Below are 15,394 nucleotides of genomic sequence, written 5' to 3' on the forward strand. Positions count from 1 at the left end.
GAGTGAAATGCTCCAAACATATAATGCAGTGATGGAGAGCTGAAGAAATAAAGGCTCCTCAGAAGATGTGAGATGTTCTGGAGGCTTGTGAAGATCATTCCTCCGCTGAGGAACAGTGAAAGTAAAGCTGCTGGAAACAAACGCTCCTCAAAACATCCTGATGATCAGATTTGAGACTCTAAAACATGATTGATGGAGAATCAAGTAAAGCTGAGCTGCTTCAGTGCAGTAAGTGTTCATCTGGAGATATTACTGCAGTTATTCTGACCTTTACTTGATCAAAACCAGTCCAGATCTGACACGAGAAGCTCCAGCTGAAGCTAGACACTTGTACAATTACACTAAAAGAGCTTTTACTGGAGAAACACTCTCAATCAGAGACAGAAGACACGAGGAGATTGAGTGTGAGACGGTTTAACAGTTGATCATTTTGAGGAATTCATGTGTCAAATATGGTACAGCAGGATTTACAGGGTTAAATGAAGGTCAAAGAAGCACATTATAAGGAATGAAAGAAATAAAAACAACAGAACAAAGATATAAAGTAAACCATGTTTCAGTATCGTAACACTTTTTAGTGACAAATATTTTTTACATTCATATTGCTAAAACATTTGCAGCATTGCAATTAAAATGGTGCAAAATTTAAAAAAAGTTTAGCTTAACATAATTAAGAACATTTGCATTTTTATCCAAAGCAACTTAAAATTCATCAAAGAGCCAACAATATTCGTAATTTACAATGCCAGGTTTATTAGACGGCTACATTAGGATTAGAAACTAAAGAAAACGGTGTAATTGACAACTTAACCCTAAAAACGGCAAGACCATAAAGAGACATCAGAAAATTAAGTTATTGCTATTTTCCATCTTATTGGAACACAAATAATACAACGTGATCATTTTTTAAAAACATGACTTGTAATGTTTGTATTCTAATGCATACGTTGCTCCTTTGTTGGTATAAATGAACTGAAAACAGACCACCTGTTTATCAGTGCTCGTTACAACATGGTTGTAATTCCTGAACGCTGTGAAATACAGACCTACGGCTGGTCTCTTCTTAAAGAAGACGCACAGCAGATTATTGCTGAAGTGAAAGCATTTCGAAAACAGAAAGTATAAAAGAGTTATAGAACTTTAAGTTTGCAGAAACGATAATACACTAGTTTTTTAATTTGTATATAATATTTTTGTTGCACTTCAGATTGCTATAAAATCCAAGCCATGTGTCTAACCAAGTTATGTTCCAAATTTGAAGTTGATATCACTAAAATTGTGTTTGGGCGCTATACCAAAAATAACCACTGGGTGACCCCCAAACTCTAGTCAATTCTTTTGATGCGGTTTTCTGTCACAATATCACTTCTATTACAAAACAGTCACCGAATAGTGTGACTATACATGTATATATACACTAAAAGTATGTATATATGTTTTCATATCTTGATTTATTCCACTAAAAGGGCGACGTATCCCCCGAGATACAAACATTTAGAGACGGATTACAAAAAATGTAAGCATTTAATTCATAAAATGTCAATGTAAACCTAATAAGCTAATGCTGAACAACAGCTTTTTAAACAGGTACGTCCCTCCAACGTGTGTAAATATGAACTAGATCAACTTTTATCGGAGGGTGAGCAGAAGCTGCCCGTGAGCTAAACAAAGAATGTGTGAACAAAGTCAATATATGTCTGTCTCTGTAGGTGTGAAGCAGCTTCCTGATGCGGCGGGTCTGAGCGACGGCTTGCACTTCACTCTTCTGGGCGCGTGCGTGTTGGTGGCGTTCGTGTTGGGCGCTGTCGTGTCAGGCCTGCTGGTGTCCTGTTACTGCGGTCAGAGATCCAACCAATCACAGCAGCCCGAGCACGCGCTCTCGCTCAACAGCCTCACCAAACTCAACCACCTGATAGACACCAAACCAGACAAGAACGACCTCACATCCTCTCAAATCTACAGCTCCGAGCCGCCCGTTAAGCCACACGCGACTGAGGACGAGGAGTTGGTTTCCAACCTGCCCACCCCGGATTTGATGCCCGAACTCCCAATCAAGAACCTAAACAGCCAATGGGAGAGAAGCCACACCCTGCAGGTGTTTCCCACCAATCAGACGCTTCCCATCAAGCACACACCCTCAGAGGGCCACGACGACGATGTATTTAAACACAGACAGAATCCAGACGTCGCCATTATGACTTCATCCTTATTGCCAGGCGACTCCGGGTCGTTGCACATGCTAACATCATATTACAGCTGCCTAAAACAGACGGCCGAAACCTCAGCGTTTCAGCAGATTCCACGACACGTGCTTATAAAGATGGGCACCGGCGTCACGACCGCCCGCCAGCACAGTTTCAACCAGAAGTCAGCGCACGCGGGAAACATCTACGAGATACACAGGCCGTTAATCGCGGGCGGCTCGTGTCTGACGCGACAGCACAGCTACAGTGAGCCGCCACACCTCCAGCGCGAGGCTATCATCAGACGCACAGAGTCACTCAAACCACAGATCCCGCCCAAACCCACAAACATACCCCCCAAAACCCTACACCTGCCCTCGCACGCCAAACACAACTACTGACCTCTGACCCCGAGACACGACTGACACGCGAATTGAATACTAGCATACTGATTACTGCATAGTATATACTGTGACCCCGGAGCACAAAACCCGTCACAAGGGTCAATTTTTGGAAATTGAGATTTATGCATCAGCTGAAAGCTGAATAAATAATCTTTCCATTGATGTATGGTTTGTTAGGATCGGACAATATTTGAAAATCTGGAATCTGAGGGTGCAAAAAAATCTAAATATTGAGAAAATCATCTTTAAAGTTGTTCAAATGAAGATCTTAGCAATGCATATTACTAATCAAACATTAAGTTCTGATATATTTACGGAAGGACATTTACAAAATATCTTCATGGAACATGATCTTTACTTAATATCCTAATGATTTTTGGCATAAAAGAGAAATGTATAATTGTGACACATACAATGTATTGTTGGCTATTGCTACAAATATCCCCCAGCGACTTAACACTGCTTTTGTGCTGCAGGGACACATGTAGCAAACACTTCATATCATTATGTAGGATGTTTAATTCAGTGGGTGGCCTCCAGTTAACTTCTAAATAAATACATTTTTTTGCATTTTTGGTTCCCTTTATTATTCCCAACATTATTCCATTGGCTTTTGAATTATTTCAGAAAATAAGCCCAATGACTAACAGAAGATTAGCATGCACACTATATACTGCATATAGGAAACATGTGATCTCATTATGGTGCATGTGTAATTCAGCATTTGGCATCCAAGTATCTTTCAATTAAAACCTCTATTTTGCCATTTGAACACTATTTTTGTTCCCTCAACTAATATGATTTTCCATTAGACTTCTTGGGGATTCAAGACAAGTTTTGTCTTTAAAGGTCAAGTGCATTGCATTGTGGGATTCCGTATTGGTGGTACTTCATGCATACGAATAATTCACATACTGTGTCCAGTAAACATATTGCAGTAGTAGTATGAATAGTACGCTTGTATCTGTTCTAAACAGGATCAACATAATGCAGTTGTTGCACCACTGAGCTCGAGGTGTGTTTGTGTACCACTGACTCTATGCAACAGTAATGTTTGTGTTTTCATTGAGAGGAGCATCTCGTTCTCCAGTGAATCTGTCAAATCTCCACCGCATCACATCAGACTGACATTATTGAGCTGCTCGTGTGTTGGACTGCATTAATGAGATATAACGTGTTTGCGTTGATTTGTGCCTTACATGAGAGACCAGGGGTCAGAGGTCAGAGGTGATGATGCTGACACTAACTCGTAACCCGTCCTGGATGTTCCCGTGCATCTCGATGGCAGTTCAGACAGGTTTCTTTGACTTGTAAATGTCATGTGATTGATCGGTGTATGTTAGAAATCACTGCAGAAGACAGAAAATGTCTCGAAGAGCCTCCAGAAGTATTGGTGGCTGCTGAAGCTCGTACTTTAATATAATGAAAGTAATTATTTTGGGGCCTGCAGCAACAGGATGTGATGTCATGCTTATTTTATTAAACCATAGATGATGAGGAATAACAAACGCGGTGCTCTCACACAGTAGGAAATGCCGAAGGTTTTATTCTTCTAGACTTTTGATGCAAAACAACCTAAAAGAAACGCCATGATTTTTAGATCATTTACTATGGAAGACAAGTTGGACTTGTTGATATCTAGCCATTCAGACTTTTTCCTTTGATTTTCTGAGTTTATCTCTCACATGTGTATTTTTGTGTTTCTGCCTCAGATTAAAAAATAAAAATTGCCATTTTTTTTATTGCACAATTCTGACTTTTTCTCTGAATTGTGACAAAAATATGTTCCTTTTTTTTCCATGGCAGAAACAGACTTCCATACATTTACAAACATCTTTTCACTGCCTAAAATCACAGGTCAGAGGTCAACAAGAGGTCAATTTCAAGTTTGTATGTCTGCAGTCCTGCATTTGTGTGTGTGTGTGTCTGTAGTCCTGTATTTGTGTGTGTGTGTGTGTGTCTGTAGTCCTGTATTTGTGTGTGTGTGTGTCTGCGGGCCTGTCTGTATTTGTGTGTGTGTGTGTGTGTCTGTAGTCCTGTATTTGTGTGTGTGTGTGTGTGTCTGTAGTCCTGTATTTGTGTGTGTGTGTGTTGTGTGTGTGTGTCTGTAGTCCTGCATTTGTGTGTGTGTCTGTGTCTGTGTGCGAATGGAACAGTGACAAACCCCGCCTCCTCCGACAGTAGCCCCGCCCACCTGATCACCAGCAGCTGTGATTGGTGCAGCCCGAGGGTTTGTATCACAGAACATTTCGCATTTATTTAATAAAAGCATTACATTCTGTGAGGCGACTATGAATGTGTGATTGTTATTGTGTAATCTGCATGAAAAAACTGATCATTAATAAACACTGGCACAATTAAAGCGCTCTTGTTGTGCACTTATTGTATGATGCTAATGTACAAAATGCCATGTCAATGTGTTTTTCACTAGAGCACATGATCTCTTCAGATTCAGCGGGTGATTAAACAATCGCTGCATTTATTATTATTTTTTTTTTCAGAAAGATGCAGCGGTAACCTTAACATTTTATTTTAAGATTTAACATGTTTTAATGGTCTAAAGCAAAAGAGTTGTAAAAATCATTTAGAGCTCATAATTTGTTTAAAAAATATAACATATTACACAATAATGAATAAATCAGTATATATAAAATTTTTATGTAAGCTATAGCTTCTGACCTTTAAATCAAAACATACTCATGATTTTATGACATCAAGTACTGCTTTATTTAATCAGAGAAACAGTCTAAATGTTATTTGTGTATTTTACTTTCACTTTATTAGAAGTAGACCAACAGCGCCCCCTACAGAATTAAACCTCCTTCCCGGACAGGCTTTAGGACCCGGGGGAGACTGCTGCTGCGGGTGCTATTACCGTTTACTCTATCACACACCGAACACATTCTGTACTGCATTCTCAGATTAAATGCAGGATCCACAACACTGAATGTAATCATCTAATCGCTAGCACGCCCTGAGCACATGTGAGTTAACCTATTCCTCTTATCGGCAAGACATATCGGCATAATTTTTCATATCGGGCCGATACCGATATTTACATTTAAAGCCATTATCGGCTGATTCCGATATCGGTTTGATAATATCGTGCATCCCTAAATATTATTCAATTAAACGGGTCAAGTGAAAAATTAGTGGATTCTGACTTGAACACCTCTGATTGGCCACTGCATATCACTGTTCACAGAAAGCGATATAAATCTGCACAGAAGCGTTTGAAAGCAGCGCCGATCACCGAGTACTGATGTACTTTTTTTACAATTTCAGTATCAACTTGGTACAGAAGTACTAATGGCCTACTTCTGACAATAATCTATTATTATTCCATTGTTTTTGTGTTTTTCATGCAAATGGGCCGATTCCGATACCAATTAGTTAATATTAATTTCATTTTTTTTAAAAGCGAGAGATAAGACGGAATGAAAATTTGAGTGCATGAACAAGATGTTTTGTGCTCTTTTACAGGCCAAACGCTCTCTACCAGGAGGCAACCACTGCATTTTAATCACGATCCAAACAAAGATGATGCATACATGAGCAGTTTCTGATTTAAATTAGATGTAACTGAAGCAAAATAAGAATGGTCTGACTTTATCTTAATGAAATGATTAGGGATGCACTGAGACCACACTTTTCAAAATGAAGCCGATACTGATACTTTTATTTTTGGTGCTAGCCGATACAGAGTACCGATACCTGTATTTTCATGCCATTTGTCATTTTTAAAAATGCTGAGTACAGTATGTTAGTTGACTTGGTTGATTTAGCAAACAGATATTTCCTTTCCATTTTCACACTTAATTACGCCCATTAAAATATACTGTACAAGCTTTTGTTACTTACACTGTTCATTTTATTGCGCCACGTAATGCTTTACAAATATTTTTCATTGTTAGATCATGTTACGTAGTTCAAAATTCAAAAACGAATGTCGTTAAATTCATTAACTCGCGCTCATGTTGTTCCAAACTCTTGGAGAAAAATGTCAGAACGGTGAGAAAGAAATTCAGAATTGTGAGATTTAAAAAAAATAAATAAAATGTTAGAAAAACATTAGAATTGCGAGATATACACTCGAAATTCTGAGATGAAAAATCGGAATTGTGATATATAAATTTAAAATCACGAGAAAAAGAGTCAAAACTGGCGAATAAAAGAGTTTGAATAGAGCGGGGGAGCTGTGACGTCCGAATCCGGGGAGAGTAATTCGCCGCGGGTTCCTTCGAGATTTTCCTATGCGGTTTTATAATGGGGTTTTCCAATTAATGAGTAAAATAACGCCTGTGGTAAACATAACTTGACCATACTTTCACATTTTGTTCTACAACGTAAATTACACGCATCCTTACCTAAAACACGACTTTTGAACCAGTTATTCATTTTTGAAAACTATGTTTTTAATAACTAGATAAGAACGTTTGGGCTGTGAGTGTGCGCAGTTCACATTGTAGAACAGAACGTCAAAGTATCATCAAGTTATGTTTACCACAGGCTTTTTTTTTATAAAACCCTATAGGAAAATCTGGAAGGGGACGTCATAGTTAGGTTTGAACGTCACGAGGGCGAGTAAATGATCAGAGAATATCCATTTCTGTGTGAACTATCCCTGTTAAACTCATCACCTGCACAGGAAGGAGAGCCACTCCAACAGGAAGCTGCGCGTCTTCTCGACGCCCTGCGTGTCGGAGCCCCAGTGCTCGAGGCCGTAGTTGGTGAAGTCGCGCAGGATGTCCAGACGCTCCCCGGAGGAAATGTCCCAGTGTCTGTTCTCCTTGATCTCAGTGAAGAGCCACGGCTTGATCAGCGCACCCCTACAAACAGGAAGTAGTTCATTCAGAGCTGCCACACATGAAGATGATGATGATGATGATGCTGTCAGACTGACCTGGCCACCATGATCCCAGACACTCCAGTCTCTCTGGCCTTCATGGCGTCTTCATACGACAGGATATCTCCGTTACCTGCACGAAACACAGCAGCACTGTCACGTGTTCTGCAGTGGAATATCTGCTGCATCTGCCTGCGTCAGTGTATTTACCGAACAGTGGTACGGGAGCGGCCAGTTTTGAGCAGGTGTCGATGTATTCCCAGTCAGCCGACTTCGTGTAACGCTGTTCGCGTGATCTGCCGTGCAACTGCAGAAACAAACAGACTCAATGAAGCGTCACGATCAACGATGACAACAGTTTCTGCGGGTCTTAATTTGCATTTTCACAAATTAAGGCCTTGAAAGGTCTTGAATCAGAACAGAAAGTCTTAAATTCATTAAGTCATGGTATTAAATGTCGCAAAAAATCAATAGCTTCCTAAATATTTGTACCGTGTTTTCCAGTACAATTCTGAGAGGAAAAAAATCGTAATTGTGAGATGAACTCACAAGTGTAAGAAAAAAGTCAGAACTGCGAGATATAAGCTTAGAATTGCAAGAGAAAGTAAGAATTGCGAGATAAAAAAACGGGAATTGCAAGATAAAAAAAAATAGAATTGCGAGATAAAAAAACGGGGATTGCAAGATAAAAAAAAATAGAATTGCGAGATAAAAAAAGGGAATTGCGCAACAAACTCGAGAGATATAAATTCAAACCCGCGAGATATAAAGTCAAAATTGTGAGACGTAAATCAGAATTGTGAGAAAGCAATGGGAATTGCGCAAACTCAGAATTGCGAGAAAAATAAAAATTGAGGAAAATTTAGAATTGCGAGAAAAAATAGGAATTGCGCAAACTCAGAATTGTGAGAAAAATGAGAATTGCGAGATAAAAAAAGGGAATTGTGAGATATAAATTTAGAATTGCGTTTAAAAAAAAAAAAAGACTTCTTGTGTCCTTTTGCTTGTCAAGTAAATGTATTTTGATTTAAATTTCTAGACATTTGCACTGGAAAACAAGACAGAAATACTGAGTAAAGCATCCGTTTTTGTAGTTCAGTAAAAGATATTTCAGTATTTTTTTGTAAAATTAACTAGAAAAAAAAAGTAACTGACACTTTCAAACTTTGAAGTGTTGCTAATAGAAGACATTTACATTTAGTGACTATAATGACGTATATTGTGTCCCCTTCAATTTATTCCTTAAATCTTCTTTAAGACCAAGTAAATTTATCTCCATCAAACCTACAGAACCTACAGGTATCACGTTTGTACGAGCTGCTCGTTGACCGGACTGAACTCATCGTACCGTGATGAGCGAGACGCCCCACTTCTTCATCTCTGGGATCAGCTTGTGTGCGATGCTGCAGTTCTGCTGGACTCCGGTACGGATCTTAACCGTCAGAGGAACGTCTAGCACCTGCGGATACGACACGACGGCGCCGTGAGTGACACTTCACACTAGGGCTGGGTAAAAAATATCGATATCTTGATTTTAATGGAACAATATTGATTCTTAAATCCCAGGAATCGATTAGTTTAGCCTGTTTTCAGTGAATGGACGGAACATTGAAGCGCACCTCCCATCCAATAAATCGCAGTAAGCATTGTGCTTCGATGCTTTTAATCTGCAACAAAGTCTCAGATTTCAGATTCTGTTCATTGTATTGCAGAATTCAAACAATAAATGCCTTTTTGGCGCGGTTTAATGTGAAGTGATCGCCGTAACACCTCAGTGAAATGATCATCTCCTCCGCTTTATTACTAGTTATAGCACAAAATAAACATGACTAAACATCCGAAGGGAAGTTAAAAGAAAGAGTACAACTTTACAATCCGTACCCTGTCTCATGTAATCGCTCAATCAGTGTTTCAGCCGCGCAAAGACGTCAATATAACGGCTTGTAAACAATGTAACGTCACATTTACCTCAGAAAAATCGCAGTAAGCATTGTACTTCGATGCTTTTAATCTGCAACAAAGTCTCAGATTTCAGATTCTGTTCATTGTATTGCAGAATTCAAACAATAAATGCCTTTTTGGCGCGGTTTAATGTGGAGTGATCGCCGTAACACCTCAGTGAAATGATCATCTCCTCCGCTTTATTACTAGTTATAGCACAAAATAAACATGACTAAACATCCGAAGGGAAGTTAAAAGAAAGAGTACAACTTTACAATCCGTACCCTGTCTCATGTAATCGCTCAATCAGTGTTTCAGCCGCGCAAAGACCTCAATATAACGGCTTGTAAACAATGTAACGTCACATTTACCTCAGAAAAACATACTCGGTGACCATAAACTCATTAGTCAGATAGAAAAATAAACTGTGCATATATTTAACATTTTGCTAAATATATGCACCATATAACATATTCATTATAAATTTTACTGTTCTTCAATGTTTAATTTGTTTGAATAAATCCATCAAGTTTTTATGACAGCCACCATTATGTTTATATTTAAAAACACGAATTGAAGTAGAAATATTATGTAATTGTAACTTTGTCAAACTTGTGTCAAAACCCAGCCCTACTTCACACGCTTCAACACTGAGAAGTCACTTACAGAGTTCATTCCCCTCACGATCTGTTCAAATTTGCTGGTTCGTGTCATGAGGCCACACCCGCCACCCTGAAGACACAGAAATCAGTCAATCGCTGCTTAAATAGTCATACAAAATTGGTAAAAATGGGCAAAATTGACCTCCACTGATTTGCCAAAAATCAACACTAAAGAGTGATGTAAAAACACAAAACCTCTACTGCAGCAGAGTAAATAATACAACCCTTTATAGACTTTAAAGCCCTAAAGGAATCTCAAAAAGCAGCTAAATGGCCTCGCAGCCTCGTTTTCTGCAGATCACCTTCTTGTAAACGAGGTCGATGGGGCAGCCGGAGTTTATATCCACAAAATCCACATCGATGTTTAGATTGAGCAGCTCGGCACATCGGGTCATGGTGTCTGGAAAACAGCCTTCCAACTGCAGCAATCATGAGCAAAAAGCATAAACATAAGGTTAATTAACGACCGCGAATCTAACCACCCGTAACTCCCGAACGCCGGGGGCTTTCCACGCCAGGGTGGTCTCATTCAAAAGAGGGCCTCGAGACGTACACTCGATTCGCGTTCGAGAGGGTTCCTCGAGCTGAAGGGATCTTGGTGGAGATCCGCCGCGCCGTTACGAAGATATGGCCGTTCAAAATTTCAATGGTTTTCCATAGACTTAAGCTTTAAAGCGTTTCATCCAGGTCGCCAGTAGCAAACAATGGAGCGCGCTCTGCTGGACAAACTAAGTAATTACACCATTTCAAGCATTTTATCGGCGTTATATGTTCTGTAAAAAAAAAAAAGTCATATCGGCGGCATATTCGCCAATACCGATATATCGGCGACAGGCTCATATCGGCAGATAATATCGGCTAAACGATATATCGGTCGGGCTCTAATTTTAATTAAGTAACGTTATATTTATAATCCACTGCTAATCGACTTAGCCGTTATTCCAGTGTAGAATTTATTTCTGCATCATTCTGTGATAAGAAGCCACAACAGATGCAGAGGGAAATTATTTTAAATATTTGTCTGATGTTGTGCAGTAAAAGAATGCTATAATGTTCTTTTTTGTTGCTGGACAACAGGTTTAGTCATTACAAGGGAAGATGCTCGGCGTTTCCGCATCTCAGCGCTCTGATTGGTTAAACTCTTCATCTTTTTCTGTTGCTTGCTTTGAATACTGCACGTGGACAGAGGCGTCACCAGGTTTCTTGCGTAGTTTAGAGTGAAAAATCGTACCAGTGTACTTTGAGGTCAAAAGGCGTCAGGTCTGCATCAATGTGAGTAAGAATAGAGTGTGTTTGGATGCTGATGTTGAGGATGGATCAGTGATGTTGTACCTGTGTGTGTCCGGCTCCGCTCAGATTCTCCTCCTGGTTCGATGCAGGTTTCTCTCCACGGCTGACGGTCTTCAGGTACGCCTCGGCTCCGGGGAACCTCTCCTGCTTCTTCCGCAGGCGTCTCTGCAGCTCTTTGTCCAGCAGGTTTCTGACGGTGACTGCAGAGCGTCTGCAGAAATCCTGGTTCCTCAGGTTCTTCAGCTCGGGGCTCGTGTGCGCTTTAGCGAACCTGCAGGTGACGCCGTACTGACACCAGCCGAAGCTGTTGAACAGGTAGCACTGATCGCTCAGATCCGCCGCTTTAGTGGACATGTACTCGCTCACGTCGTGGAGGAAGCGGCACTTCTCACCGTAGAAGCACTTCGTGTCTCGCTCCTGGAACACACACACGCTTCTGATGAATGCAAGTCAGCATCGAGGGAACTGGGGTCTTATCGCATCTATTTTATTAATGTTTTAACCAACAAACACAATTGAGTGAACAAAGACCAGCACCTTAAACAATAAAAGAAGAAATACACGGAGAAAAGAAGAATTAAGAGAGGAGAAAACACTGCATTAATACATTTGTTACAGTATTTATTCATCTTTTTTAACATATATATATATATATATACACACACACACACACATATAAATACAAATACATATATATATAGTTTGCTCTTTTTTCATTTTTTATTATAAAAAAAAATAATGGTGTAAGTATTTTTACTTTATTAAACAAATATTTAAATAAATCAATAAATTAAATTTTTACTATTTTTAATAATTAAATGATTAAGTCAATAATACATCTAAAAGTACAAAAGATAATATAATTTTAATTACAGATAATAATAAATAAATATAACAATAAATAAATGTAACTTAATATAAACTAAATATTTCCCAAAGAATATTTAGGCATATACTGTGTAACTAAACTAATCAGTAAATAAAAATAGATGAAAATAAATAACTGTAACAATAAATTAAACTTAATAGAAAATTCCAAATAATATTAAGACGCATACTGTGCAACTAAATGAATAACTATTTAACGAAAACAAATAAATGTAACTTTTCACCCAAATATTCAGACATTTAATGTGTAAATAAAATCAATGTCTACACAAAACTTAAACTAAATAAAATGAGATTAAAATAAAAAATATATTAAAATAAATAAAAACATAAACAGTACAGTACTACGAGTAGAAAAATTAAATAATATAAATATCACTTGTAATAAATATAACATTTTATTTAGACATACTGTAAGACAAAATATGATTTTATATATATATATATATATCTATACAACACATACTATACCTCAAAGTATATTTTAAAGAAGCAAGAGTGTGATCATGCTGTGCACCTGAACGATGGAGGGACACAGTCGTCTGTCTTCATAGCTCTGAGGTTTGACGTGAGGTCTGGATTTATTCTGTCCTCTCTTCTTCTTCTTCTTCTTCTCATCTCCGTCACTGTCCAGTCTGACTCTCTTCTGCTCCGGTTCCCCCGAGGGTTCCTCCGAGTCTCCGTCTGCTTCATCTGTGCTCTGACGCGGCCGGCCCGACGCTAGAAACTCGTGGAACTTCTCTTTAGTGGTGAGGAACCTGGCGAGACGCAGACACACACACACATCAGCCACGAGGCTCTGTAAATATGGATTATCAGGAGTTGATCAGAATACAAACATACTGCTCTTTAATAGCAGCAGCGCCTCTCTGCACCTCCACAGCCGACTCCATCCTCAACACAAACCTGCCGAGAAATACACGCCGATTATGTTCTGTGTGACAAAACATGAGCTCGTTAACATAGAAACATGCTTCTTTACACATTAATAACAAGTCTTCAGCTCAGTGTGATGAAGACGACACAGGGGCTCTCAAACTGGGGAAAGGTTTAGAGGAAAAACTGAATTATTAAATTAAAATAAATGAATACAATTTGATTAAAATTTATTAAATGATTAAAAGTGTGTTTTAAATAAATGGGTGAACAATAATGTGACTGAAATAAAAATAGATCAAATAATATTTTTAGATAAAAAGATAAAATATATAAAAATATTTAAAGTAAATAAAAATGACTAAAATAAATTTACAATTTTAATAAAATGAATTAATAGAAATGTGATTAGAACGAATAAAAGTAGATAAATATAAAATTAAATACATTTTTTAATAATTAAAAAATATTAAATTAAATTAAAATAAATGAATACAATTTGATTAAAATTAATGAATAAAAGTGTCTTTAAAATAAATGGGTGAACAATAATGTGACTGAAATAAAAATAGATAAAATACTATATTTAAAATAAAAAGATATCGACCCAGTTAAGAGCGATCAGTGTTTCTGCTGAATAAACTGATCAATGATTACTTCTCCTTTTTGCAATTTTAATCTTAAAACGAGGAACGCATACAGAAACGGCTGCATGTCCTGAAACAGCATCTTTGGATCCATCTGTAAATATTTTAATTCCCTGACTATAATTTTGATCCATGTATATTTGTGCCGTCTCATTCTTGGAAACATAACCCTTATTATGATTAATTTCTTCCCAGATCTGAAGGTCTGCTCCAGGCACTGGAAATAACACGGAGGCATTATGGGAATTTCCATCTGTTCTTCTCAATGCAATATCCTCAGCCTCTTTTCCACAGTCCATCCAAAACATGCATTATCTGAGTTATGTTCCCAACACTCCAGCAATATCTTCTCAGCTGGATTGTTTCAATGTGTCCTTTTAATATGCCAAAGTCAATTTAAGTCTTTCCATTGGTGTCTCTGCCAGACTCATATCTGATCATGTTTATCGATCATCTCTCACCTGCCAGCGAAGCTTCTGCCCGCACGTGTGACCCGCGGCTGCGCGACGCTCTAATGCGTCCGACCGGAAACACGAGCACAAGCAGAGCAGTTCCGCTTCAACACGACCCGTGACGGAACTGCAGCGTGTGTGTGTATCGAATCAAAAATGAACTAACTAGACGTTATCAGAGAAACTAAAGTTTCGAAGCGGTAAAGCTCCCATCACTTTCTAAAAGTAGTGTCCCGAGCAATAATTTCGATCAAACAATTAAATATATGTATATATATATAACAACCACTGCATCTGAAATAGGTCACACCATGAGAAATTAGACTCGTTAGTTTTACTAACGAATGCATGCACAAATATCTATGAACTTGATAAATGTTGCAAATGCATCTTACTATCCGCTACCAAATGTCTGTCAGCGTAGTTATAGTTAGCATGAATGTGCAGATACAAACAGAGACATGTGCAACAAGGAAGATGTGCATTTATTATCATCTCTTCTGAGTCGATTCTATTTGATTCATTTGGATTTTGAGAGTTTCGTCCCTATCAGCGACCACTAGATGGCGCTAGAGGCGCGCGCAGTCCAGCCTGTGCTTTTATGAATAGTTTGCATCGTTTCTTTCTTTTCTTTTTTTCTGCCTGAAGAAATATAATAACTGTCAACTCTTAACTTCTAACTTAACTTGTCTTAAGACGATATATGAAGTTTGATAAACAAGCACTTGGTGACGGTAGGCTACTTGGGGGGGGTTCTGTAATGCATTATTGCATAAATTACATTTGACTGAAATGCTTGTGTTGAAACATTTTGCATTCTTACTATGATAAAACTGATAAATCATGTTAACAGGATAAAGTTATCTCGGTTAAAGACTGTGTTTGCTGTTGTTTTGAATTGTGTCCCTGCAGCACAAAAGCAGTGTTGAGTCGCTGGGGGATATTTGTAGCAATAGCCAACAATACATTGTATGGGTCACAATTATACATTTCTCTTTTATGCCAAAAATCATTAGGATATTAAGATCATGTTCCATGAAGATATTTAGTAAATGTCCTACCGTAAATATATCAAAACTTAATGTTTGATTAGTAATATGCATTGCTAAGAACTTCATTTGAACAACTTTAAAGATGATTTTCTCAATATTTAGATTTTTTTGCACCCTCAGATTCCAGATTTTCAAATATTGTCCTATCCTAAC

At 38.2% G+C, this 15,394-nt stretch overlaps 2 protein-coding genes across 2 annotated transcripts in view; one reads left to right on the forward strand and one right to left on the reverse strand.

The window, feature by feature from the left end:
- sema6ca (sema domain, transmembrane domain (TM), and cytoplasmic domain, (semaphorin) 6Ca) overlaps positions 1-2,743 on the forward strand; it is a 30,781-nt gene extending 28,038 nt beyond the window's left edge. The window contains exon 18 of the mRNA XM_016256098.1: positions 1,710-2,743. Coding sequence (XP_016111584.1) covers positions 1,710-2,584 — 875 coding nt within the window. The 3' untranslated portion in view covers positions 2,585-2,743. The remainder of the gene's footprint in view (positions 1-1,709) is intronic.
- Positions 2,744-7,223: 4,480 nt separating this feature from the next.
- On the reverse strand, positions 7,224-14,312 carry dus3l (dihydrouridine synthase 3-like (S. cerevisiae)). The gene is made up of 10 exons (XM_016256088.1): positions 14,199-14,312; positions 13,058-13,120; positions 12,732-12,972; positions 11,369-11,743; positions 10,339-10,464; positions 10,041-10,106; positions 8,782-8,892; positions 7,644-7,740; positions 7,491-7,566; positions 7,224-7,416 (listed from the first exon to the last, which is right to left on the reverse strand). Exons 2-10 carry the CDS (start codon positions 13,105-13,107, stop codon positions 7,224-7,226), a joined length of 1,335 nt encoding a protein of 444 aa, XP_016111574.1. The 5' UTR covers positions 13,108-13,120; positions 14,199-14,312.
- Positions 14,313-15,394: the final 1,082 nt, after the last annotated feature.

Source organism: Sinocyclocheilus grahami, unplaced genomic scaffold (assembly GCF_001515645.1).
Source record: "Sinocyclocheilus grahami isolate Dianchi unplaced genomic scaffold, SAMN03320097.WGS_v1.1 scaffold1396.1, whole genome shotgun sequence".
In the NCBI taxonomy this organism is placed as follows: domain Eukaryota; kingdom Metazoa; phylum Chordata; class Actinopteri; order Cypriniformes; family Cyprinidae; genus Sinocyclocheilus; species Sinocyclocheilus grahami.